Consider the following 23,146-nt stretch of genomic DNA (forward strand, 5'->3'; position numbering starts at 1 on the left):
TTCAGCCTTCCCGTGTGGACTTTGCATGTCCCACATTGTGTTTTGCGTTTGCGTTGCTGTCAGGGCATGTTTTCGCCCGTGAGCTGTGATTGGCCGGCGACCGGTCCAAGTTGTCTGCTTATCAACGCCAGCTCAAAGGCGACGCTGGACAAAATGGATTTCGCCAAAGCGGCGAGCGGTAACATTTGCGTCCCGGCTTTGCTTTCCCGGCGGCCGTGAGCCGCCGCAGTCTTCGCCGCGCCTCCCAATCTGGCCAGTTGGCGTATGAGGCGTCGGTTTGAGTTGTCCCCGGTCGCCACGGCGACAAGGCCAAGCACGCCGTCCATCAGTGCGTCGGAAACAGTAACACACACCTTCCAGAGAGAATTTGCCTCCTCGGCATCCGACGTCACCCGTCGTGCCGAAGTCTCGCTCGTGGCTCGTGACGCGTCGGCCCGCTGTCAAGTCCGACGCGCTCGCATTCGATTCGCTCGCCCTTTGCCGCTACGACGACAACCCCAAATATGGCTCGCAAAGCTCGTCCTCGGCGGAACGGGACGCTTGGCCACATGTGTCACAGGCAGGAACAGGACAGCCACGAGGCCCTCCGAGCGCACGACGGCCGTTCCGAGCGGTGGCAACCAAGCGCAACTTTCCTTGAGCGATTCTTTTCCTGAAAACATTTCTCTTTTTTTTCTCCCCACATTTTGGGAACGGTAGAAAAAACCAATTTCAATCGAGGAAATTGCTTTTGAGTCAACGGACCGAATGGATTTGTTGCATTTCAAAGTGTCGCGTTCTTAAAACACATCGCAGCCTCGTCTTTTGCGAAGCTTATCAAATCATCTTTTACGTAAATCGGCTTGACCTTGCCGATGATTTGTTGTTGATCTGAATTTCATTCATTTGAGCACGTTGAATATTTGGAAAAATGAAAAAAGAAATGTAGCTGCGCCGTAACAAATTGAATCGAAGCAAATCGAAGCTTTCTTTTTAAAATCGTCACATCGTAGTGCGCGTTTCAAGAAAGGCGTCGAATGATCGGTGCACCGCCAGAAAACACACAAGTTGTCGTTCACCTCGACTTGCTTCTTTTTTCAACTTCTGCATCACTGGGCCTACAGCCCCCCCCCCCCCACACACACACAAAAAAGATAAATAAAAAAAAATCTGAAATACACAAATGGTGAAAATGTGTTGAACACATTTGTCAGTCTTTGCAGGTTTTCAACAATTATCTGGAAGCGCGTGCGACGGATTTCCAAAGCGACGTCTGAATTGACCTCGCAGGGACGTGTTCGCACGAGACGCTTTTGGAGGCGAGCGCCAGCCGGGGCCGGAGCGTGTTTACGCCCAGACGGCGCTGCAACGCTGCCCTTAAAAGGCCGCCTGACGTTCTCGCTTCCACACGCGGCGGCTCTGCTTTTTGTTCACGCGCCACTGTGAACAAAACAGCGCTGAGATCAAATCAATGATGGCAAGAAAACTTCAGCAGGATATTGCAATGATTTGAATTTTGCTCAAGTTTCAATGCGAAATGAAACTTTCACATCATCACGTCGCACCGTCAGGAACGTCGATGTCACCAATGGTGGCACAATGACACGACTTACACGATTGTGTTTGTTTTTCTTGCTTCGATAAGATGGAAATTGATTTGAAATCTGCTTCAATGCTGCCGACCTTGTCAAACGAGTCACCCGAAATTTCAATCTTTACAGATATTCGACCAATTTCTTTCTATGACTTGTGAGCGAAAAACTTTGGGTGACGAACGGCGTTTGGCGGTCGCGAACGCAACTCGACTCAATTGACTTTACGAGAAGTAGCGAGTGAACAATCGGTCTTTCGGATGTTCTTTGACCCTCCACTTGAAGTTTGCGCTCAAGCGAAACCTAAAAGCAACAATTGCGCATTTGGTACATCGCGAAATGCCTTAAGAAAGGCCGCTAGCTTTATGCTAACAAAGACAAATGTCGTAGACGGGCGAAAGGACAGCATCGGTAACACAAAGGTGTGTTATAACCCTTGAAGCGACGGATATTTCAAGAGAAAGCGTACTCGCATATTCTTGATCCTCTGCACAAAACAATTCCTAACACTCACGTGCGCGTCAAACGTGGCCCTCGGTGGCCACAAAGAGCCGCACTTTCACACACTTTCTTTGCATTCAATTTGATTATTTTAGGATGGTCAAAGCCCGGTCCTCGAGGGCCTCTATCCAGCACGATTTACGCGTCTCCCTCCTCATACACACTTGATTCAAACTAGATCCGGATCGGTATCAGGCTTCGCAGAGCTTGCTAGTGACTGACCGTTCAGGATCAGGTTTGTTGGAGGAGGGAGACATCGCAAATTTACAGCATAGAGGCCCCCCGAGAACTCGAGATGGACACCCATGTCCGATGTAATCTAACGCTCTCTCTCGGCGCTATGCCCCCCGAGTGTCTCTAATAATTGGATTAGAGCATTGTGAGCTGGCTTGGCCTTGAAGCGGAAGGCCCCGTCCGTCGTCAAGAATAATAATCCAATTTAGCGATTAGCCGCCCACGGTGTGCTAGCGTTAGCACGCCCCTCACGTTTGTTTGCGTTGGAGGAGCCAGGCGAGCGATGGAGCTGGAGGTGTCGTAGCGACAGTCCGACTGGGGCCTCATTATGATATCCGTGTTTGCGTTCCGCCAGGTTTGTGTCCCGATTGGGCCGAGTGGGACCCCAACCAGCCCGTGGAGAACGCCAGAGAGGCCATGCAGCAGGCCGACGACTGGCTGGGGGTGCCGCAGGTAAGAAGGTGCCGAGGACGCACGCGCACGCGCACGTCTTCGTTCATGCCGACGTGGATTTGGATTGGACTTTGCGACTTTTTCCTCGTTTGATTTGATTTGCATTTATGTGGGCGGCGCCTTACACGCTTTGAGAATCTCTCGTTAAATGCGTTCCAGGACTGAGCTTGACTTATTTTTTCGTGGCGCAATAACACGTCTATTAGAAATGATTTTCAGGGAGTAGGAGTAGGGAGGGTGGGGTGTCTGGATTCCAGCGCGCTGGTGTTAAGGAGATGCGGGGAGAGGTCTGGCTAAGAATAAATCCCCGTGGCGGGCTTAAAGAAAGCAACAATCCTTCACCCTGCAGGAGCGGGGTTAACTAGAACCAGCTCAGGTCATCGTTTTGTGCCGGCAAACGACCTGACGGCAGTCCGAGTGCGCCGCGTACAACAAGGTGCTAATGGATGTGTTTATTTTCCTGTCGAATGTCATTGCGCCGTGGTTATGAGAGCTTTGCCGAAATGCACTTTAGGTGATCGCACCTGAGGAGATTGTGGATCCCGATGTGGACGAGCACTCGGTGATGACCTACCTGTCGCAGTTCCCCAAAGCCAAACTCAAGCCGGGAGCCCCTCTCAGACCCAAACAGCTTTTTCCTCACAAGGCCAAAGCCTACGGACCAGGTGGGGAGCCCGCAACCGCAGCGGTGCAGACACGTCTCGCACGTTCGACTCGGTTTGGGACTGACATCGATACGGTGCCGTCACAGCACCGCTCCCGTTGCCAAACCAGACATGCGAATGGTGCTTTTGTTTCCACGGCAGGGATCGAGCCTCACGGGAACAAGGTGCTGCACCCTGCCGTTTTCACGGTCGAGACTCTGGAAGCCGGCAGTGGCGAGGTCCTGGTCTACGTGGAGGATCCCGAGGGACACAAAGAAGAGGTCAGCTGAGTCTCGCCCAAGTGGGCCATAATATTCTGGCGAGGAGCCCTCTCATACTTTTGTCCGTTTTGTGCAGGCAAAGGTGAAACCCAACAAGGACAAAAACAGAACCTACACCGTCACTTATGTTCCGAAAGTGGAGGGTCTCCACAAGGTCAGACAAAGCCGTCATGACATCCGACGATTGAGAGCACACTTCTTCAAGTGATCCGTTTTTTTGCGACCCGCCCCCCTCCCTCTTAACTTTCAGGTCAAGGTCTTATTTGCAGGTCAGGACATCGACAAGAGCCCGTACGCGGTGAATGTGGCAAAGGACATGGGTGACCCCAGTAAAGTCCACGCCAGGGGACCCGGCCTGGAGCGCACCGGCAACGTGGCCAACAAGCCCACCTACTTTGACATTTACACAGCCGGTAAGAAATTCAAACCGTTTTCGCACATGAGCGCGGACGGAACACTTTGTTCCTCAAGGGTTAACCGAGTGAAATAAATGCGGCTTCGGGCATTCTTAGAAACGCGTTTTTCTGCACCGAGGCCTTCCGTCCGTTGACAACAAACGTTCACCGGCGACCCATCTTCTTCGCCGTCATTTAGGTGCCGGCAACGGCGACATCAGCGTGGTCATCGTTGATCCTCAGGGTAAAAAAGACACGGTGGAGATCATTCTGGAGAACAAAGGCGACAGCGTGTTCCGTTGCACTTATCGGCCGGTGATTGAGGGTCCTCACGCCGTCCACGTGCTGTTTGGAGGCCAGGAGATCCCGAAGAGCCCGTTCCCCGTCAACGTCGCCGAAGGTGAGCCACGCGTTACAATTTGCTGGCAATGTTTTAGCGGGCCGGTCAAGTCTGGGGGATTAGTTCATCACGCCGCTATTTCCGTGGGATGCGGTCGCCGACTTTAGAACATAACGCTTCTTATCTGTCATTTCTAGCACCTCCTGTTGCTCCTCCCACGGGAGCTCCTTTGCAGATAATCCCTCAATCAGTGCTCACTCCTCCTGGGACAAAGGGGCCCCCACCCCAAAAACCCGCCCGCCCAAGTTAGTATGTCCCATCGAGATGAGCCGACGCACAGCGCTCAGCTCACGTGGCTTCCCGAAAACGTGCTCTCTGTGTGCCGTGGCCTCGGACGCTTTCACAACGGTGCCGTGCGCTGCTGGGTCCAACTTCTTGCGGCCGGCCAGCTTGACACTTTAGTTTCGAAGAGGGCGCAGACGCGACGTCTCTGTTTTGCGTTTGGATCCACTTTGGCTTGCCCGGTTGGCTTTGAGCGCATTCCGTTAGAGCCTGCAAACGTTCACTTCTGACCGACTGGTCTGCTGCCAAAGTGTTGCTCCCTCCGTATGTCTTGAAAGTGTCTGCTTACGTAAAAAGCATCTCTCTCAAAGGCCGGTCTTTCCAGACCGCCTTGAAGGAATCCCACTTGAATATTTCGCTGCTCACTAACACTGCTGCCAAGTGCCGACTTCTCCAGATGAGAAAAGACTGTCGTAGCGCCAAACGTGTTGCTTTTACTTCCAGCCATCAATCCAAACGCCTGCAGGGCGACCGGCAGAGGCCTTCAGCCGAAGGGCGTCAGAGTGAAGGAGGTTGCAGACTTCAAAGTTTTCACCAAGGGAGCCGGCAGCGGAACGTTGAACGTCTCCGTCAAAGGACCCAGTGAGTCACGGCGCCTTCTCATCTTCGCTCTTTCCTTTCTCGATGACTTTTCTCCTGCTGGCTTCTTGGCGCAGATCATGCCATAAATGAAATCAAATAAATGTTGTTTTGAGGGACAATCCGTGTTGCATTCTTTCGCCTAGCTGGAGCGCAGGAGCAAGTGAAAGTGCGAGATGCTGGGAATGGCGTTTATGAATGCGAGTATAACCCCCTCAGGCCGGGTAAATATACCGTCGGCATCACCTGGGGAGGCCAGCCCATCCCGCGCAGGTGAGAGCCACCCGCTGCTTTCCCGTCCCGTCATCAGAAAGAAAGCAAGCAAGAGAATATTCCTCGTGGATGCGTGCAGCCCGTTTGAGGTGGAGGTGGGACCCGAGGCCGGTTTCCAGAAGGTGAGGGCCTGGGGTCCGGGTCTGAGGACGGGGATGGTGGGAAAATCGGCAGACTTTGTGGTCGAGGCCATCGGCGCGGATGTCGGGACGCTGGGTAAGTCACGGATCAAACGCTCATCTTTACCTTTACAAACGACCCCCCTCGCATGCTCCAGAGCCACCCGCAAAAACCGGCAACGCCGCCGCAGTGCCAACAGTGAACGGTTGCCCGTATCTGCCATCTGCGTTTGTGAAGGCTTCTCCATCGAAGGCCCCTCGCAGGCGAAGATCGAGTGCGACGACAAGGGCGACGGCTCCTGCGACGTCCGCTATTGGCCCACGGAAGCCGGCGATTACGCCGTCCACGTCATTTGCGACGATGAGGACATCAAGGACAGCCCCTTCATGGCTCACATCCTGCCCGCCGCCAAGGACACCTTCCCCGAGAAGGTCGCCATCCCGCCCGCCTAAGCGACGCGCGATGACACGCACCGCTGCGGCTAACCAATACTTTGAAACGTTCAGGTCAAAGCCTTCGGACCGGGCCTGCAGCCGACTGGCGTGACGGTCAACAAAGCCACCGAATTCACCATCGATGCCCGCATGGCCGGGAAAGGTCCGCTCACCATCTACGCTCAGGTACGGCGAGCCCAAAACTGCAGACGTTTTCTTTTTCACTATGCTGGTAGCTTTGCAAAGGAACACGCCCTTTTTTTCCCCCATACGCCTAACACAACTTCCAGAGCGCTTGACTTTGGAGATGCGACCGTATTGGCTGTCTTGAGTTTGTGAGCACAACACGCTTTTTGCGTGTGCTTAGGACGCCGAAGGCTGTGCCATCAACATCCAAATCAGCGACAAGGGCGACGGCACATTTCTGTGCACGTACACGCCGACCAAGCCCATCAAACACACCATCATCATCGCCTGGGGCGGCGTCAACGTGCCCAACAGTCCCTTCAGGGTAAGACGCACACGCGCTCCGCCACGTCTTTCACACGTCCACGTTTCAGCTAGCGAGCTAACGACTTTAGCGGCAAGTCTGTGCCGCTCAAAGTCAAGTAACCAGCCGATCGCTCGATGATCATGTTCGGACCCGACGAAATGCGAATCACGGCTGGCGGCTCGTCACAACTCGGCTTGCGTCACTTCTCATTTTTGAGATCCATGGAACTTTTAAAAGATCACTTGGACCAACGTCGTCATTTTTCTTTGAGACATTTGGAACGTCATTGTGAGTGGCCAAAATGGCTTCCATAAATAAGAATGGGTTGCGAAATTCAGTTTTGCCTTTTGTTTTTTTTCGACGCAGATCTCTCCAGTTAGCTGGCAAAGATTTATTCGTCAATTATGGATAACAGCATCGGAATTGTAGAAAGCTGCCACTCGAGTCGGAGATGCCTCCAATTTGACATCATTCTGGTTTTAGATCATTTTGCCTTGTAAAAAACGTGAGTTTAGATTTGGACTCGGAGACTTTCAGTTCGCTTTTAGTCCGTGCGACGTGACGTGAAGACGCCCACAAGCAGCCGGACGCTCGCGTCTTGCCCGCTCAAGAACTCGATGGTTGACTAGGTGCTGGTCGGCGAGGGTTGTCATCCAGACAGGGTCAAGGTCTACGGGCCCGGAGTGGAGAAGACGGGCCTCAAGGCGAACGAGCCCACGTACTTCACGGTGGACTGCAGCTCGGCTGGTCAAGGTGAGCGTGCGTCGGATTTTGCAACATTGCCCCGCCGGCGTCCAGAATGAAGCGGAAAGAAATTTGTTTTGAACTCTCTGAACTTTCAGGTGACATCAGCATCGGAATCAAGTGCGCCCCGGGGGTGGTCGGCCCGGCCGAGGCAGACATCGACTTTGACATCATCAAGAACGACAATGACACCTTCACCGTCAAGTACACGCCCCCGGCGGCGGGTCGCTACACCATCATGGTGCTCTTTGCTGACAAGGTAACATGGTTACGTAACAGAACCTTTGGAGAGGATTTTTTTTTTTTTTTTTTGCTGCTATGATTATTAATGAATTCGCTCATTGTTGACCTGGTCAGGAAATTCCCATCAGTCCCTTCAAAGTCAAAGTTGACCCCTCTCACGATGCTGGCAAGGTGAGAGCAGAGGGCCCCGGACTCAACAAGACAGGTTGGTAACGGTCGGGGGGAATTGGTGGGGGGGGGACTAGGACGTCGTTGAAGTTAAACTTGTGGAACCACAAAAAGAGATTTTTGTTCTTTTGACTCCAGACTACGTCAAAATAAGCTTGATTCTTTTTTTCAACTGCGATTTTTTTCAAATACGATTTTAGGCAGATCTCATCGGCAGATATTTTGCATTGATTCAAAACGGTCGTTAGAATAGGCCGATGAATCAATGATGCCATTTTTTTCCCAAATGTTTTAAAATGAATGGGTGTTCCTCTCCTTTTTATTTGGTTCACGAATGAGGGTCATAACCTCTCACTACACTTGCGAACAATATCGCCAAATTTGAATGTTTCAAAAAACTACATTTAAATGGTGTAAAATCAAGCAGTGGGCGTGTCTGGAAACCTTTGTCGTTTTCCGAGTACAAGTACAGAATGGGACTACTTTGTCAGCCGCCGTTTGTCAAGGTCCAAGTGTGCAGCATCGCCTGAACGACCAAAATGTGTCTCGGATTGCAGGAGTTGAGGTGGGCACGCCAACCCACTTCACCATCTTCACAAAGGGAGCCGGCAAAGCCAAGCCGGAGGTGCGCTTCGCCGCCCCGGGCCCAGGAGAGCCGGTGCGAGACTTTGAGATCATCGATAACCACGATTACTCGTACACGGTCAAATACACGGCTCTTCAACAGGTACGCCGGCTTTCAAGTCCTTTTTTGGTGTTTGCCTTGAAAAGTCAGCGGGACGTTTCCCTCTTTGGTCTTGCCAGGGCAACATGGCCATCACAGTGACCCACGGAGGAGATCCCATCCCGAAGAGCCCGTTCCATATCACAGTGGCGCCACAGCTAGATATTGGAAAAGTCAAAGTGGAGGGGTTAGACACCAGTAAGTGCATGCGGTCGTTTTCCAACGAGGTGCCGAATGCGAAAATGGGCAAACAAACGACGCAGGAAACGGTTGCCTAACGCGAGTCGACAAATATCTCTCATTCTTTTTTGTCCTTCAAGGAAACTAATGTGCTGATCACTGAACATGGTGGGGGGGGCACCCTAGCGCCCCCTTTTGACCAGCGGCCGCGGGCTCAGTTGCTGCCAAAATTACTCAGTTTCATTTGATTGTTTTAATTTTTGCCTCCTATAAATATTTCCGGGGCTTGCAGTCACGACAAAAATGTTGCACTCAAGTCGCCAGAAATGTCGAAAAAGCTTCCTTGCAGTTCAAACGGGGCTGCAAACCGTCCCAAAAAGTCCAATTGAAATGGTTTTGTTCCAGAAGTGGAAGTGGGACGGGACCAGGAATTCACCGTGAACGCAAAGGGTGCTGGCGGGAGGGGCAACGTCGGCGTAAAGATGACCTCACCCACCGGCCGACCAATCCCGTGCAAGCTGGAATCGGACAAAGGCAAAGGCGTTCACAGCGTGAAGTACATCCCCCCGGAGGAGGGCCAGTACAAGGTGGACGTGAGCTACGACGAAAACCCCGTCATGGGAAGCCCCTTTGGGCTGGAAGCCGTCATGCCTGCTGATCCCTCAAAGGTAAATGGTCAGCAAAGTTGCTCTTGAACAATTACTGATGGGGGACGTTTGGGGACCCCCAGCCGCACCCGCCTGCGGTCGCCTCCCAACCCAGATGTTGTGGGTCTGATCCCCGGCCCTCGTGACCATGTCCATGTGTCCTTGAGCGAGATACTGACCCCCCCCAGTTGCGCCCGATAGTGCGCCTGAAAGCAAACTCAGTGTGAAGTGCCGTGGTCATAGGTGGCAAAGCGCTAAACACGTGAAAATCCACCAGAGCGAAAGCATATGAAGGGTGCCTGCTTTGAGGGAGGCAGCGAAAGACGCCAGTGAAATAATAATTGACGCGCTTATAAAATAGGAGAAAATGAGACGAATCAGAGGATTGTGCCCCAAAAAAATGAAGAAAGAAAAAATGGAGACGATCGTACCACGATCATAAAACATCGCTTTGACGTCAGAAGACTCCAAATACGAGACAAAAGGTGCCTGCTTCAACCTGTTTGTCACAAATGAAAGCAAAAGACAAGTCAACATAGTAAATTCGAACAACAAAATGTTTGAAAAGGAAACAAAGAAAATCGAACAAACGACAACTAGCTTCATGCTAATATAGAACAGAAAATGCACGGAGCAGCAACACAAACCAAAATGTTCTTGCTTCTTGCAGTCAATGATGCTGCGTCTCCGCCAGTAGAGGGCAACGCTGCTCAGTATGTCGAGGCACGACGTGCTGGGACGCCGAAGACGCGCAACTCGCCTGTCAACCTAGCAACGATGAACGGCGATTCCGAGGGCTCGATTGCATATCAAATATTGACCTGACCTATTTGCGTTTCAGGTGCGAGCGTTTGGCCCCGGTCTTCAGGGCGGCATCGTGGGTAAACCGGCTCCATTCACGATCGACACGAAAGGAGCGGGCGCCGGTGGGCTGGGTCTCACGGTGGAGGGTCCCTGCGAGGCCAAAATCGAGTGCCAAGACAACGGCGACGGCACATGCTCCGTTGCCTACCTGCCCACCGAGGCCGGCGAGTACGCCATCAACATCCTGTTCGCCGAGCAGCACATCCCCGGCTCGCCTTTCAAGGCGGCGGTGCGGCCGGCCTTCGACCCCAGCAAGGTCTCGGCCAGCGGTCCGGGTCTGGAGCGGGCCAAGGCGGGGGAGACGGCCACCTTCACCGTGGACTGCACTCGGGCCGGCGACGCCGAGCTCACCATCGAGATTGTATCGGAGACCGGGGCCAAGGCCGAGGTGCACGTCCAGAAAACGGCAGAGGGAACTTTCTCCGTCACGTACATCCCGCCGTTGCACGGCGCGCACACCATCACCATCAAGTATGGAGGACACATGATCCCCCACTTCCCCAAAGTTCTGCAGGTGGACCCCTCCGTGGACACCAGTGGGGTGCACGTCTACGGGCCAGGAGTGGAGCCCAGAGGTAAGACGACTCAAAGAAAAGCTGTTTTGTTTGAACACGGTGGTACCTTGACTCCGGGATTTCCAGCAATCGCTCGATTTGCGTTGTGACTTCAGAAACACAGCGAGAGAACTGTGCCAGTCTCGAATGCCAAAAATAATCCCAAATTATTGAGGCATCTATGAATTGTTCCTTCCTTCGACTTCGACTTGAACGTGCTCTCCGCCATCCTACAAGTCATTAAGACCGCCACTTCTTGCTTTTGGAGCAGCACGGCGACGAGTAGTTAGCACGTAGGCCACACGGGCGAGACGTCCGAGGTTTTCTTCAGGTACAGCGGCTTCTTGATTTCTAAGCGCATCAACGGAGCTCAGTTTTGGAACAAGTTAACGACGAAAATCAAGATAGTACAGAATTCGGTTTTGAACAAGTACTCAAGTAGACTGACGCTTAGCTGCTAAGCGCTGTTAGCATGTAAAGGACACAATTCCAAGTTGGAATGTCGATGACTAAAAATGTTCTTTGCGCGGAAATGTGGGTGTGAATGCGTGTTTGGCCCACGACTCCCACCGCAAATCAGCCGCGGTTGGCTCCGGCTCACCCGCCTGCCTAACGGCTGAGGCGCAATAGAAAATAGACGGATGGGACAAGCCCACAAGATTCTGTAGAACTTTGCTTTTGCCAGGGAATCATTCATCATACAAAACGTCAAGATTTGGAAAGGTTTCCTGCTTCTGTCCTTTTGCCAAAACATATTTTAGCCATGACAAAAAGCCATCGAGAATTAGCGGCGCGGGATATTGACTCGGGGCTCTGGGACGTCATCTTCAAAGAGTTCCGGATGATGAAGGGTGACCGGGCTCAGCGACAGTGACAAAGCGCTTCAATCTTTGTTGTCAGGCGTTCTGCGAGAAGTCACGACTCACTTCATTGTGGACGGCCGTGCCCTCAACAAAGTGGGCGGGAATCACGCGAAGGCTCGCATCGTCAACCCCTCGGGAACCACCACGGATGGCTACATCACCGACAAGGGCGACGGCACCTACAGAGTCGAGTACACGCCCTTTGAGGACGGTAGGCGCACACACTCGATCGGGTCTTGATCCGATGTCAAAGGATGATGATGATCACTCTGCGGTCAGGTTGACAAAACGCGTTTCCATCGTGCGCCACATCGTAGTTATGATCGCCCTCAGCAAAGCGGGTACGACAATTTGACGCGTTGCCAAAATTCGGACTTGCGAGCATTTGATTGATATCCTTTTCACGTCAGAAGAAGAAGGAAAATAATGTGGCAAGACATGGAGGGCCTCCCGTTTGCCAACTGTGGTCGGAAAGCTCTGCGAGAACACAAACGGTCACACAATCAAGTGAGGAACGAACGAGTGTTACTACCGCTGCGGGAGCAGAGAGAGGCGAAAGTCAGCCAGAGAGATTTGGCGAGGATATAAATACGAAATGATGCAGCGTTGTAATGATGTGAGGGCCAGAGAGCAGGCAGCCACTCAGACTCCCGATTTATAAATAGTCGCCTCGGGAACAGAAGCTCTCAACCAGGCGGGCATGTGTGCCTAAAGGCTGCGAGCGCACCTGCCATACGAGGGTCCGAAATAAAGTCGAGCTCTTTAACGGCCAACACGGCCACGACGCCGTATGACACAAATGAAAACAAAAACAGGTTCCGCTTTTCAACGTTTCTTTCTTTCCACGCTATGTGACGCGTTTCGACTTTCGGCGCGAAATTGAAAGGCCTCGGAATTATGGCAGCAACCAAAAGATTGGCTTTCTGTCCAGAACGCGACTAATTCAAAGTGTTTGTGAGCAGGCGTGCATCTGATCGAGGTACTCTATGACGACGTGCCCGTACCCAAGAGTCCCTTCAGAGTATCCGTGGCGGAGGGATGCGATCCCACCCGGGTGAGGGCCTACGGACCCGGCCTGGAGGGGGGCATAACCAACAAGCCCAACTGTTTCACGGTGGAGACCAGGTCGCGGCAGAGTCAAATATGGCTCAACAGTTCCTCTCGTGGACGCTCGACTAAAGTTGCACTTTGCTTGTCTGCAGGGGCGCCGGCACGGGAGGTTTGGGCCTCACCATCGAGGGCGCGTCCGAGGCCAAAATCGCCTGCAAAGACAACAAAGACGGAAGCTGCAGTGTGGAGTACGTTCCCTTCACGCCCGGAGACTACGACGTCAACATCAACTACGGCGGTCATCCCATCCCCGGCAGTCCCTTCAAGGTTCCCGTCAAAGACCCCGTGGACCCCAGCAAGGTCAAGTGCTCCGGTCCCGGCCTGGGCTCCGGCGTGAGAGCGCACATCCCTCAAACGTTTACGGTGGACTGCACTCAGGCTGGACAGGCTCCGCTGGATGTGAAACTATTTGGGCCAACAGGTTATTGATCAATGATTTAGTTCCTGATTTATTTATTTTTTGCCATCATGTAACACTTGCGTTTGTTTGACTTGAAGGCACCATGGAGCCAGTGGGTGTGAAAAACAACGGTGACGGTACCCACACCGTTCATTACACGCCAGCACAGGATGGCCCGTACACGGTGGCCGTCAAATATGCAGACCAGGAAGTCCCACACAGGTACGGCGCCACGGAAGCCACAGAACTATCAAGCAGCAGCGGATCACCTCAACTCTCTCCATCTGATCCCAGTCCATTCAAGGTCAAGTCTCAGCCCGGGCACGACGCCAGTAAGGTGCGAGCCAGTGGCCCCGGTCTGGACAGCAAAGGCGTGGCCGCCAGCCTTCCCGTGGAGTTCACCATCGACGCTCGCGATGCTGGCGAGGGGCTGCTCACCGTGCAGATTCTAGTCAGTCAAGCGAGCGTCCACCTCTCGAGCGTTTGCCGCTTCAACTCCACGACGTAACCCGAGCCGTCTCGCCGACAGGACCCCGAGGGCAAGCCGAAGAACGCGAGCATCCAGGACAACCGAGATGGCACCTACACAGTGTCCTACGTTCCCGACTCCATCGGCCCGTACACCATCACCATCAAATACGGAGGCGATGAGATTCCGTACTCCCCCTACAGGATTCAGTCCAACCCCACGGGAGATGCCAGCAAGTGTCGGCTCACAGGTAAATGCGTGAGTATATCGTAACCCACCGGCTGACGGACAATCGTTTAGAAGAAAAGAAGCGTTGACCGTCACAGAGAGCGAGCCATCTTCAATGACTTCAATTTGAAATCATCAACAACCAATAGTAACAATTTGAGCCAATTTGGAAGTAGGAGGATTGTGGCCAGCAGCGACGACAATATGCGGCGTCCGCGATACGGAGGGGGGAGACGTTCGCCTTTGGCGAAAAGCCGCCATACAAGTCCCGCTTATTTCAACAAAAATTGGAAGCGTTCAACTCCCAATCACTTTCAACTCGTTACGTTCATTTAGAAAAAGGCACATTTTGATCAAAGTTTTCTGGAAAAGCCAATTCGACACGGGATACAAACGTTCAACCAAAACAGAACTTGTCTTCAGCTAGCTTATAGTGCTATCTGCCATAGACGAGCGGACAGAATTTAGCCTTGACGTTTATAGACGGCGATTATCATTTTCAAAAAACGCTGACCATTTACAGAGCAGCAACACATTCAAACAGCGCAGAACGAGGCACACGCCGGATTCCGCGCGTTGGTGACCGTCTCCGTCTCGTCATGGTGATGGGAAATCGGCTGCATTTACAGCATATCCGGTGGAGCTCAGTGGTACTGCACCAAAGGTGCGCCACTCTCAACTTGGACGAGCCCGATTTGTTAAAAATGGAAAGATGAAGCGTGGCATTTGATGGATGGGTGTTATTTATTGACAAGGTTACCTTTTTATTTTTGCAGTGTCCATCGGAGGACATGGTGTATGTAAGTCATCGTATTTTACTTTAGTTTTTTTCCTCTGCAAAACCTTGCAATTTGGTTGCCTTCACACGTTTCTCACCCCCTCTCCCCTGCCCCAGCGGGCCTCCAGAAGCTGCAGACCTCGGAGGACACGGTGATCACGGTGGACACCAAGGCCGCCGGCAAGGGCAAGGTCACGTGCAAGGTGCTGACGCCGCAAGGGATGGAGCTGGACATGGACGTGGTGGAGAATCACGACGGGACCTTCGACATTTACTACACGGCCCCCGAACCCGGCAAATATGTCATCACCATTCGCTTTGGGGGCCAGAACATCCCCAAGAGCCCCTTCCACGTGCAGGTGGGTCATACGTTTACTCTTTTCAGGAAGCAAACTGCTGTATTAAAATGCACACATATTGCCTCATACAGATTGATAAAAAGGTCGACAGCAGATTGCAAACTTTTTTTTTTTATGTAAAAAAAAAAAAAAAAAAAGTCCACTAAAAAGACCAAACCAAATCATTTAAGTTGTTTTTACCATTAATGTGACCCCTAAGTTTTGAGGGCGGAAATGAAAATAAATGATGTGTTTGCATAAGTGTGCACACCCTCCATGCTTGGGGAGGTGGCTGTGTTGAGAAGTTGGAAGCCGTGTTAAATGCCAGTCAGCACAACTGCCAAATACACTTCGGGCGTTCCAGTTGGCTTTCCTGAAATTGTTCTGCTTTGTAGACAAAGCCGAAGAAGTTTTTGCCAACACGGACGGCAATTTGGAACCGTTCATAATTACGTCCACCTTGAGCGAGGCTTCAGAGGCTTAAATTCATTGCACCGTTTTCGACATGTCCGTATTTTGATGTCGGGCTTTGGAAAAGACAAAAAAGAACGAGCAGCAGTTGGAAATATCGGCCAGTGAGCGGCATCACAAACTGTGGGAACAGACAAAAAAACATCGCAAACGTCTCGATTTATTTAGATCACAAAAAACCTAGCATTAGAACAAGGGTATGTAGACTTTTCAAATAGCGCAGTACCGATGGAAGGATGGATAAATCGCTAAGAATAGGTCCCCCCCCCTCCCCCACGAAAACATTGTATTTTGCACAATTTGGTCAAAAGTTTCTGGTGTCCGACAGGCCTCAAACGAGCCGGTCGCGCCACGTGACACGGTGGATCCGCTCTTCCGACCCGTCAACTTCCTGGTGCCTTTCACGCCGCAGCAAGGAGAAATATCAGGTGAGGCTGCAAAGAGCAGAAAAGCTGGCGCCCCCGCGCGCAGAAGCTAACCCAAGCCATTGGCTGCCATTTTCAGGTGAGGTCCGAATGCCGTCCGGCAAGACGGCCAGGCCGCACATCACCGACAACAAAGACGGCACCATCACCATCAAGTACCAGCCCACCGAGCGAGGCCTGCACGAGATGGACATCAAATATGACGGCAACCACATTCCAGGTGCAGAAAAACACAAAGTTGTTGCTCGGCGTTTGAACGTTTTGATTCAGAGATGAAAACAACAACTGGCGGGCGGGTTACACTTCTTGCTCGAGAATTGGCTTGACTCGGTCCAGAAATGCGTCAGGAGAAGGGCGAGATGTGAGCGCTCTGGCCTCGTTCAGCAATTTTACTCGGAACATTTATTTGGACAGTCGCTGAGCTAAATATTCGGAATTTGAAAGAAGAAAGAAAATCTCTCTTACGTTGGGATTTTTTGCTCGAATCGTCTCGAATTTGGGGAATATTGCAAATGATTGGGAGTTGCAACGCCACAATTTGGAAAACTTCTCTTCATTTGGGAAAGTGGAAAACGACGTTTCATAATCAACACAAGAGATTCCCGAAGGAACTGAAATGATCAAAATTGGAATCCAAAATGCAAACTCGATTTTCATTTGAGAACTTTACAGAGAAAATTTGGGCAGGACATGAAAATTTCTTCAGGTGTCCTGAGACGGAGCGGACGACTTTGAAAGTCGAGAAATGGAACTCACTAAATTTGATTGTGAAAATGCCTCCAATTGGGGAATGTGAAAAACGAACTTGAAGATGAATCAAAAAACAAATGGAAAAGACGTCCTTATCGGTGTGAAGTGTCAAGTTGGAATGTTTTTCAACCAGCATAATCGATCTTCACTCGGAAGTTTGAGGAATTTCTGCACTTTGTCGGAGGAGTCCGAAAATGGTTAATTATTGGACAACAATCGACACTTGTACTATAGACTTAATGAAACCATTTTTGTATCTTCTGCTCATGTAAATGAAAATATGACTTTGCCACTGAGTTGAGGTAGAATTCTGAAAAAAAAATAATAATGTGTGCTGAATCCAGGAAGCCCTCTGCAGTTCTTCGTGGATGCCGTGAACAGCGGAGTGGTGTCGGCGTACGGTCCCGGCCTGAGTTACGGCACGGTCAACAAAGCCGCCACCTTCACTGTGGTCACCAAGAACGCGGGCGAAGGTACGACACGAATCGCACAAATTTCAAGGCGGCGTCATTCGCTAGCAGGGCCTCCCCTCAGAATCGAGGGCTGTTCCGCAGCGCTCTTTTCAGACCAAAATCAGGACGAGTAGTCCCTCTCTGAGCACTCGCCGATAGCTCGAGAACTTGCGATCTATAACTTTCCATTTAACACAGTAAGACGCCGAAGGCGTCACTTATTTTGCTTTAAGTATCGGCAGCCTCCACGAGGTCCCCAGAATAATGAAGGCCCCAGAACATCGGCCTGATACCCACGCTTGGTATCGCCACTCGTCCGCAGCCAAGAAAAAGCATCAAGACCGGACCAAATTACAATCTCACAGCATGCAATCGAGCCGTGGAAATCGTCAACATTGATCTCAAATCACATGCCGACGATTAAATGGAGCAACGTGTTCACTCTTCACATTGCTACAGATGGGATTTGCCCGTCAAAGTAGGCCGGAACAAGTTTTGCTCCGACCACCCAATCAGAGCACGCAAAAAAGCCAACGTCATCAAGGGACGTGAATTTGAAATGTGTTCCAATGCTCATATTCTGTACTTGAAGAGACGCGGTGGCCACTTTTAACTCGTTAACTGCCATTGACGGCTAAGACTTTTTTTTTTTTACTCTGCTGGTAGTGAATGAGTTCATTTTTAGATTGACACGGCACCACATGAAGGCAGTTGATAGTGTGAAGGCCAGCACCGCTGCGGAAAGGTCGTTGCTTTGGCAAACGATTGCTTGTGCGTACCGTCAGGTGGCCTCTCGCTGGCCGTGGAGGGCCCGTCCAAGGCGGAGATCACCTGCAAGGACAACAAAGACGGCACCTGCGCCGTGTCCTACCTTCCCACGGCGCCGGGCGACTACAACATTATCGTCAAGTTTGACAACAAGCACATTCCCGGCAGTCCCTTTGTTGCCAAGATCACCGGTGAGGAAATGATTTCTTGGGTGAGGCCAACTCACGCCGATATCTAAAAAGAAAACACCTTTGCCTCGCCAAGGGGACGACAGCATCACCAGGACGTCCCAACTGAACGTGGGCACGGCCGCCGACGTGTCGCTCAAGATCGCCGAAACGGACCTGAGCTCTCTCAGCGCCAGCATCCGAGCGCCGTCGGGCAACGAGGAGCCGTGCCTGCTCAAGAGGCTGCCCAACAGACACCTCGGTGAGAAAGCCCAGCCGGATCGCGCTCGCCCTTTGTCGCCATCGTTCCATTTCACGACGCCGACTGCGGCTCGGCCTGACTCGCTGTCGACCGCGCAGATTTATTCGGCGATATTTAGATGTTTTTTTGTTTTGTCTCTCAGGTATCTCATTCACCCCGAAAGAAGTGGGCGAGCATGAAGTCAGCGTGAGGAAGAACGGCGTGCACGTGGCCAACAGCCCTTTCAAGATCATGGTCGGCCAATCGGAGATCGGCGAGGCCAGCCGCGTCAAAGCTTTCGGCAAAGGCCTGGTGGAGGCGCACACGTTTGAGATGGCCGAATTCTTTGTGGACACCAGGAATGCCGGTACGCTCCGCCGAAACGACGACCGGCACGTCGACGTTAACGTCAAAGTCTGCTCGTTTGGTCCCCGCAGGTTACGGCGGGCTCGCGCTGTCCATCGAGGGTCCGAGCAAAGTGGACATCAACTGTGAAGATATGGAGGACGGCACGTGCCGGGTGACCTACTGTCCGACGGAGCCCGGCAATTACACCGTCAACATCAAGTTTGCAGAAAAGCACATCCCAGGTTAGCGATTGATGGCGAAAGGACTCGCGCTCTACTTCAGGTTGAAGTCGATACGTCGATAATTACAAATTCAAAAATCCTGTTTGAGTCACTTCTCTCAAGCGAGCCTCTGACCTTTGTGACTTTGCACCAGGGGAAATGTCGAAGGTTTTAAAATGCGCTTTTTCTGGTTGCTCCAGGAAGTCCGTTCACGGTGAAGGTGACCGGCGAAGGCAGGATGAAGGAGAGCATCACCAGAAAGAGGCAGGCGTCGTCCATCGCTTCCGTGGGAAGCACCTGCGGTCTCAACCTGAAGATTCCAGGTCAGCACGCCAGCCAGCCATTTCCAGTCAAATGCCACAGCGTGCTCGGCGGGGCGACGCCCACCGCCTGATGTCGTACGATGGGCTTGTCTGTGGCCGTTTCACACGAGGTCGCTTTTTCCTAGTCTTCGCCTTACGTAAAAAGTCTTAGCAATAGATGAGCGCTGATTGTTGTTGTCATTTGGAGGACAGACCGACCTCGTCGCCGTCGCCGTCCATATCACGACATTCGGCAGCGTTTTTTTTCTGCCCAAACTGCCGCGCACACAAAGGCAATTTCTTCTTCTCTGTATTCTCGATTGTTTTGTCCGACATGATGGTCCAAATTTGCAAAAAAAAAAAAAAATGAAAGAGTTTGGTTGTAGTTTTGAAAACTTGACTCAGACTCAGACAAAAGCCGCGACGAAAAACTCGCGAGCCTATCTTTAAATTCCCAAGTGTCTTTTCCAAATCTTCTCAAAGTCATCCGCCGCTCGAGTGGCATTAGCGCCAAAAGATTAGCGCGAGCGAGAGGAATCGGAACGAAGCGTGGCATTTCGTCTTGCTTTCCAACAATCGTCCCGAGTGGAGCATCCAAGCTTTTCTCACACGTGTCCCGTTGCTTTTAGGAAACTGGTTCCAGATGGTCTCGGCCCAGGAGAGGCTCACCCGAACGTTCACCCGCAGCAGCCACACTTACACGCGCACCGAGCGCACCGAGATCAGCAAAACCCGCGGCGGCGAGACCAAGCGGGAGGTCCGGGTGGAGGAAAGCACGCAGGTGGGGGGTGGAGGAAGCCCCTTCAGAGACGTCTTTGGAGACTTCTTGGGCCGGGAGAGCCTCAGCAGCTTTGCCGGCATCGCGGCCAGACCTGAAGGTGAACTTGACACGATACCGTGAAAATTTCTCTCATTTGCCTTTTTCTTTTCGGTGCAATCCAAGAGCAACTGTCCAGTGAAAAGCTGGCAATTGGTATCAAGGAAGTATGTTGAAGGGCTACGTATTGGCCCAGAGGCACCTTTTGTATGTTGGGGAAGAAAAACCAAGTTATGAGTTTCTATTTTGAGCAGCTGTACGGAGTTTGCAAATATTGTCCGATGTGTGAAAAAAATGGTGCCTCCGCCCTCCTCAGCATTGAAGTTGCCCGTCAAAGTCTAAATTGTGACAAAGCAAATGATGTTTTGTTCCTGAGCAATTGTGATGTTCCACCTCAGCGGCAGAGCTGGGCTCGCAGGCCATGACGGCCCAGGTGACGAGTCCCGGCGGGAAAACGGTGGACGCCGACATCGTGGACGGCGGAAACAGCACATACAGCGTGCGCTTCGTCCCCCAGGAGATGGGACCGCATACCGTCAACGTCAAGTACCGAGGCCAGCACGTCCCCGGGAGCCCCTTCCAGTTTACGGTGGGGCCCATGGGGGAGGGTGGGGCGCACAAGGTCCGAGCAGGCGGTCCTGGCCTGCAGAGAGGCGTGGCTTCAGCACCTTGTAAGTCACGTCGCGGAGACGCACATGAGCTTGTCTACGGTCAAACGCCGTTTGCCGCGCTTCGATACGTTTCACACCCAAAACCGGCATATATTTTCACTCCCTCACGCGCTTTCGACGCACTTTTGAAAAATCGATTCATTTGCACTCGCGCTCACATTCTCGCTATCAAGAGATGGGAAAAGTATTGTTGCGTAACATCGCAATATTGAGAAGCTCGCACAATTGGGCTTTTAAATGCCGAAATGTTGACGTCAACCAAATTAAATCATGCTGACACGCAACACAAGACGAAAAAGTTAGCTCGCTGAAAGTTGGATGGATGTCCGGTAAAATCTAGATCCGTTTTTGCACTTTTTCACTTTTCCCACACGAGTCGTAATTAAACATTGTATAATTAAACGTATTAGTTAACCAAACGGAAATTAGCATCCATGCTTCAAGAATTTCAAAACTTCAACCAACGCAGCACCGGTCTCTTATTCGCCAGTTGAATGATGTCGCAAGTTTTCTTGTTGTGGCAAAACGTGGTACTACAACTCGGAATTTGGATTTGGTTGTCGACGGTCAGCGCCCTCCGAATCTGATCGGCGACAAACCTGCCATGTAGCGAGAGCGTGGACAAAGAACCGCACGCTGTTATTTATTTGTATTTAGCTGAATTTAGCATCTGGACCAGAGAGGCCGGCGCCGGGGGGCTGTCGATTGCCGTGGAGGGGCCCAGCAAGGCGGAAATCTCCTTCGAGGACAGAAAGGACGGCTCCTGCGGCGTCTCCTACATCGTGAAAGAACCGGGTGAGTCGCTCACGAGGTGCCTCGTCGTCCTCTCGTTCATTTTGCTGTCGTCCGTTTGTCTCTCTCCCCTTTGCGCTGAAAACTAAGCAGCCACGTCTTCCCTCAGGTGACTACGAGGTGTCCATTAAGTTCAACAACGAGCACATCCCCGACAGCCCGTTCATCGTTCCCATCGCCACGCTGTCGGACGAAGCCCGCAGGCTCACGTTCACGAGCCTGCAGGTGAGAGCGTGCACGCGTCCACACGGACAATTTCAAATAATCCAAAGGTGTCAAGCCGGACAGCGGCAGCGCGAGCGCTCTCTTTGCCCTTGACGTGTGCGGGTGAAGCCGCCGTACGAGGTCGCTGGCGGCCGGTAAAGGTCGGGATTAAGTGTCCCTTGCTCAGCGCACGCCGGGCTATGCGCGGACCGTCGGCTCGTCCGCGGCCACCGGGACAACAATAATGCCACCTCATTTGGACCCGTCGTGTTTCATTCACAATGGGGGAGTGTGCAATCTCATTTTTTTTTTTTCTTCTTTGTTGACATGTTGGCGCGGGGAGTCCGGAACCGGTCAACGGAAAATTCCAATCCCAGTCGGCTTCATGTGTCGCTCAAACTATTTGGAAATTTTTCATTTCTTGCTTTTAAGTTTGATCAACACGAGCTCGCGCAATACAAATTCCTGCTAACCCATCCATCCGGAAATATTGTTCTTGTTTTTTATTCGTGAAAAAAAAACAACAACAAAAAAAAAAAAAATCAAGTGATGATTCAGAATCAGCTAAAAAAGTCAAAAAGTTTGCTTCCACGTCTAATAATTGTCGTCGTGTGTTCTGAGAACTATTCAATTGATTCATTGAAAAATCAAATATATTTCAATGATTATATTTGGGCGGCACGGTGGCCCGACCGGTTAGCTCGATGGCCTCACAGTGAGAGACGGCATCGGGCGTGGCTCCGGCCATCCTGTGTGGCGTTTGCATGTTCTCCCCGTGCCTGCGTGGCTTTCCTCCGGGTACTCCGGTTTCCTCCCACATTCCAAAACATGCACGGCAGGCCGGTCGGACACTTGAAATTGCCCCTCGGCATGAGTGTGAGCGCGGATGGTTGTTTGTCTCTGTGTGCCCTGCGATTGGCTGGCAACCCGTTCAGGGTGTCCCCGCCTCCTGCCCGAAGACAGCTGGGATAGGCTCCAGCACCCCCCGCGACCCTCGAGAGGACAAGCGGTATAGATGATGGATGATGGATGGATGATTATATTTGTATTTATTAGAAAAGCATTTTTCCTCATGATTGCCATTTGGTTTTGTTAAGTGATTAAAAAAACAACAACAACAACATTCAAGCAAAATCACACGAGAGGCATTCATTCAGCGTTTTGAACCCGATTCAGTCAACTACTTGCCTCGTTGTTCTCTAAAGTAAAATTAAATAAAAAAAGGGGAAAAGCAGCTCGGGGAACATTTTTGACGAGAGAAAATCTGGGCAAAAAAGTGGACTATTTCTCAACATGCCTTCGTTTTGTTACTCAAAGGAAACTCTTCTCCGATCGGCAGACAAGTTTGCCTTGGAAATAAGCACCAATAATTTTGGGCCAAATTTCGAAAGGTTCCCCGAGTCCGGGCAGCAAGATGACAAGGAAAATGTTGGAACAACAAAACGCGCAGCGTGAGCAGCGGAACGGCTCACGCAATTTAGTCCCCCAATTGTTCCGACCCAAACGGAGGACTTTTCGGTGAAGATGGCGATCGCTTGATAGGTCGC

The 23,146-nt window shown here is 51.7% G+C and overlaps 1 protein-coding gene across 1 annotated transcript in view; it reads left to right on the forward strand.

Moving 5' to 3' along the window:
• Positions 1-23,146, forward strand: part of LOC148315908 (filamin-C-like) — a 30,867-nt gene that overhangs the window by 3,954 nt on the left and 3,767 nt on the right. Inside the window, exons 3-41 of the mRNA XM_088287150.1 lie at positions 2,662-2,759; positions 3,274-3,424; positions 3,566-3,684; positions 3,761-3,838; positions 3,935-4,097; positions 4,279-4,479; positions 5,206-5,343; positions 5,487-5,613; positions 5,693-5,829; positions 5,971-6,164; positions 6,240-6,353; positions 6,535-6,678; positions 7,290-7,413; positions 7,503-7,663; positions 7,762-7,852; positions 8,373-8,542; positions 8,620-8,737; positions 9,125-9,387; positions 10,208-10,805; positions 11,685-11,858; positions 12,610-12,772; positions 12,850-13,178; positions 13,256-13,379; positions 13,452-13,608; positions 13,687-13,876; positions 14,631-14,654; positions 14,750-14,991; positions 15,770-15,869; positions 15,946-16,086; positions 16,961-17,089; positions 17,854-18,027; positions 18,101-18,265; positions 18,408-18,611; positions 18,682-18,834; positions 19,014-19,136; positions 19,745-19,993; positions 20,331-20,603; positions 21,261-21,398; positions 21,505-21,620. Of these exons, the coding sequence (XP_088143276.1) occupies positions 2,662-2,759; positions 3,274-3,424; positions 3,566-3,684; positions 3,761-3,838; positions 3,935-4,097; positions 4,279-4,479; positions 5,206-5,343; positions 5,487-5,613; positions 5,693-5,829; positions 5,971-6,164; positions 6,240-6,353; positions 6,535-6,678; positions 7,290-7,413; positions 7,503-7,663; positions 7,762-7,852; positions 8,373-8,542; positions 8,620-8,737; positions 9,125-9,387; positions 10,208-10,805; positions 11,685-11,858; positions 12,610-12,772; positions 12,850-13,178; positions 13,256-13,379; positions 13,452-13,608; positions 13,687-13,876; positions 14,631-14,654; positions 14,750-14,991; positions 15,770-15,869; positions 15,946-16,086; positions 16,961-17,089; positions 17,854-18,027; positions 18,101-18,265; positions 18,408-18,611; positions 18,682-18,834; positions 19,014-19,136; positions 19,745-19,993; positions 20,331-20,603; positions 21,261-21,398; positions 21,505-21,620 (6,557 nt within the window). The remainder of the gene's footprint in view (positions 1-2,661; positions 2,760-3,273; positions 3,425-3,565; positions 3,685-3,760; positions 3,839-3,934; positions 4,098-4,278; positions 4,480-5,205; positions 5,344-5,486; positions 5,614-5,692; positions 5,830-5,970; positions 6,165-6,239; positions 6,354-6,534; positions 6,679-7,289; positions 7,414-7,502; positions 7,664-7,761; positions 7,853-8,372; positions 8,543-8,619; positions 8,738-9,124; positions 9,388-10,207; positions 10,806-11,684; positions 11,859-12,609; positions 12,773-12,849; positions 13,179-13,255; positions 13,380-13,451; positions 13,609-13,686; positions 13,877-14,630; positions 14,655-14,749; positions 14,992-15,769; positions 15,870-15,945; positions 16,087-16,960; positions 17,090-17,853; positions 18,028-18,100; positions 18,266-18,407; positions 18,612-18,681; positions 18,835-19,013; positions 19,137-19,744; positions 19,994-20,330; positions 20,604-21,260; positions 21,399-21,504; positions 21,621-23,146) is intronic.

The sequence above is a fragment of the Idiotropiscis lumnitzeri genome, unplaced genomic scaffold (assembly GCF_059441095.1).
Source record: "Idiotropiscis lumnitzeri isolate Australia: NSW breed Sydney's pygmy pipehorse unplaced genomic scaffold, RoL_Ilum_1.0 HiC_scaffold_35, whole genome shotgun sequence".
Lineage (NCBI taxonomy): Eukaryota > Metazoa > Chordata > Actinopteri > Syngnathiformes > Syngnathidae > Idiotropiscis > Idiotropiscis lumnitzeri.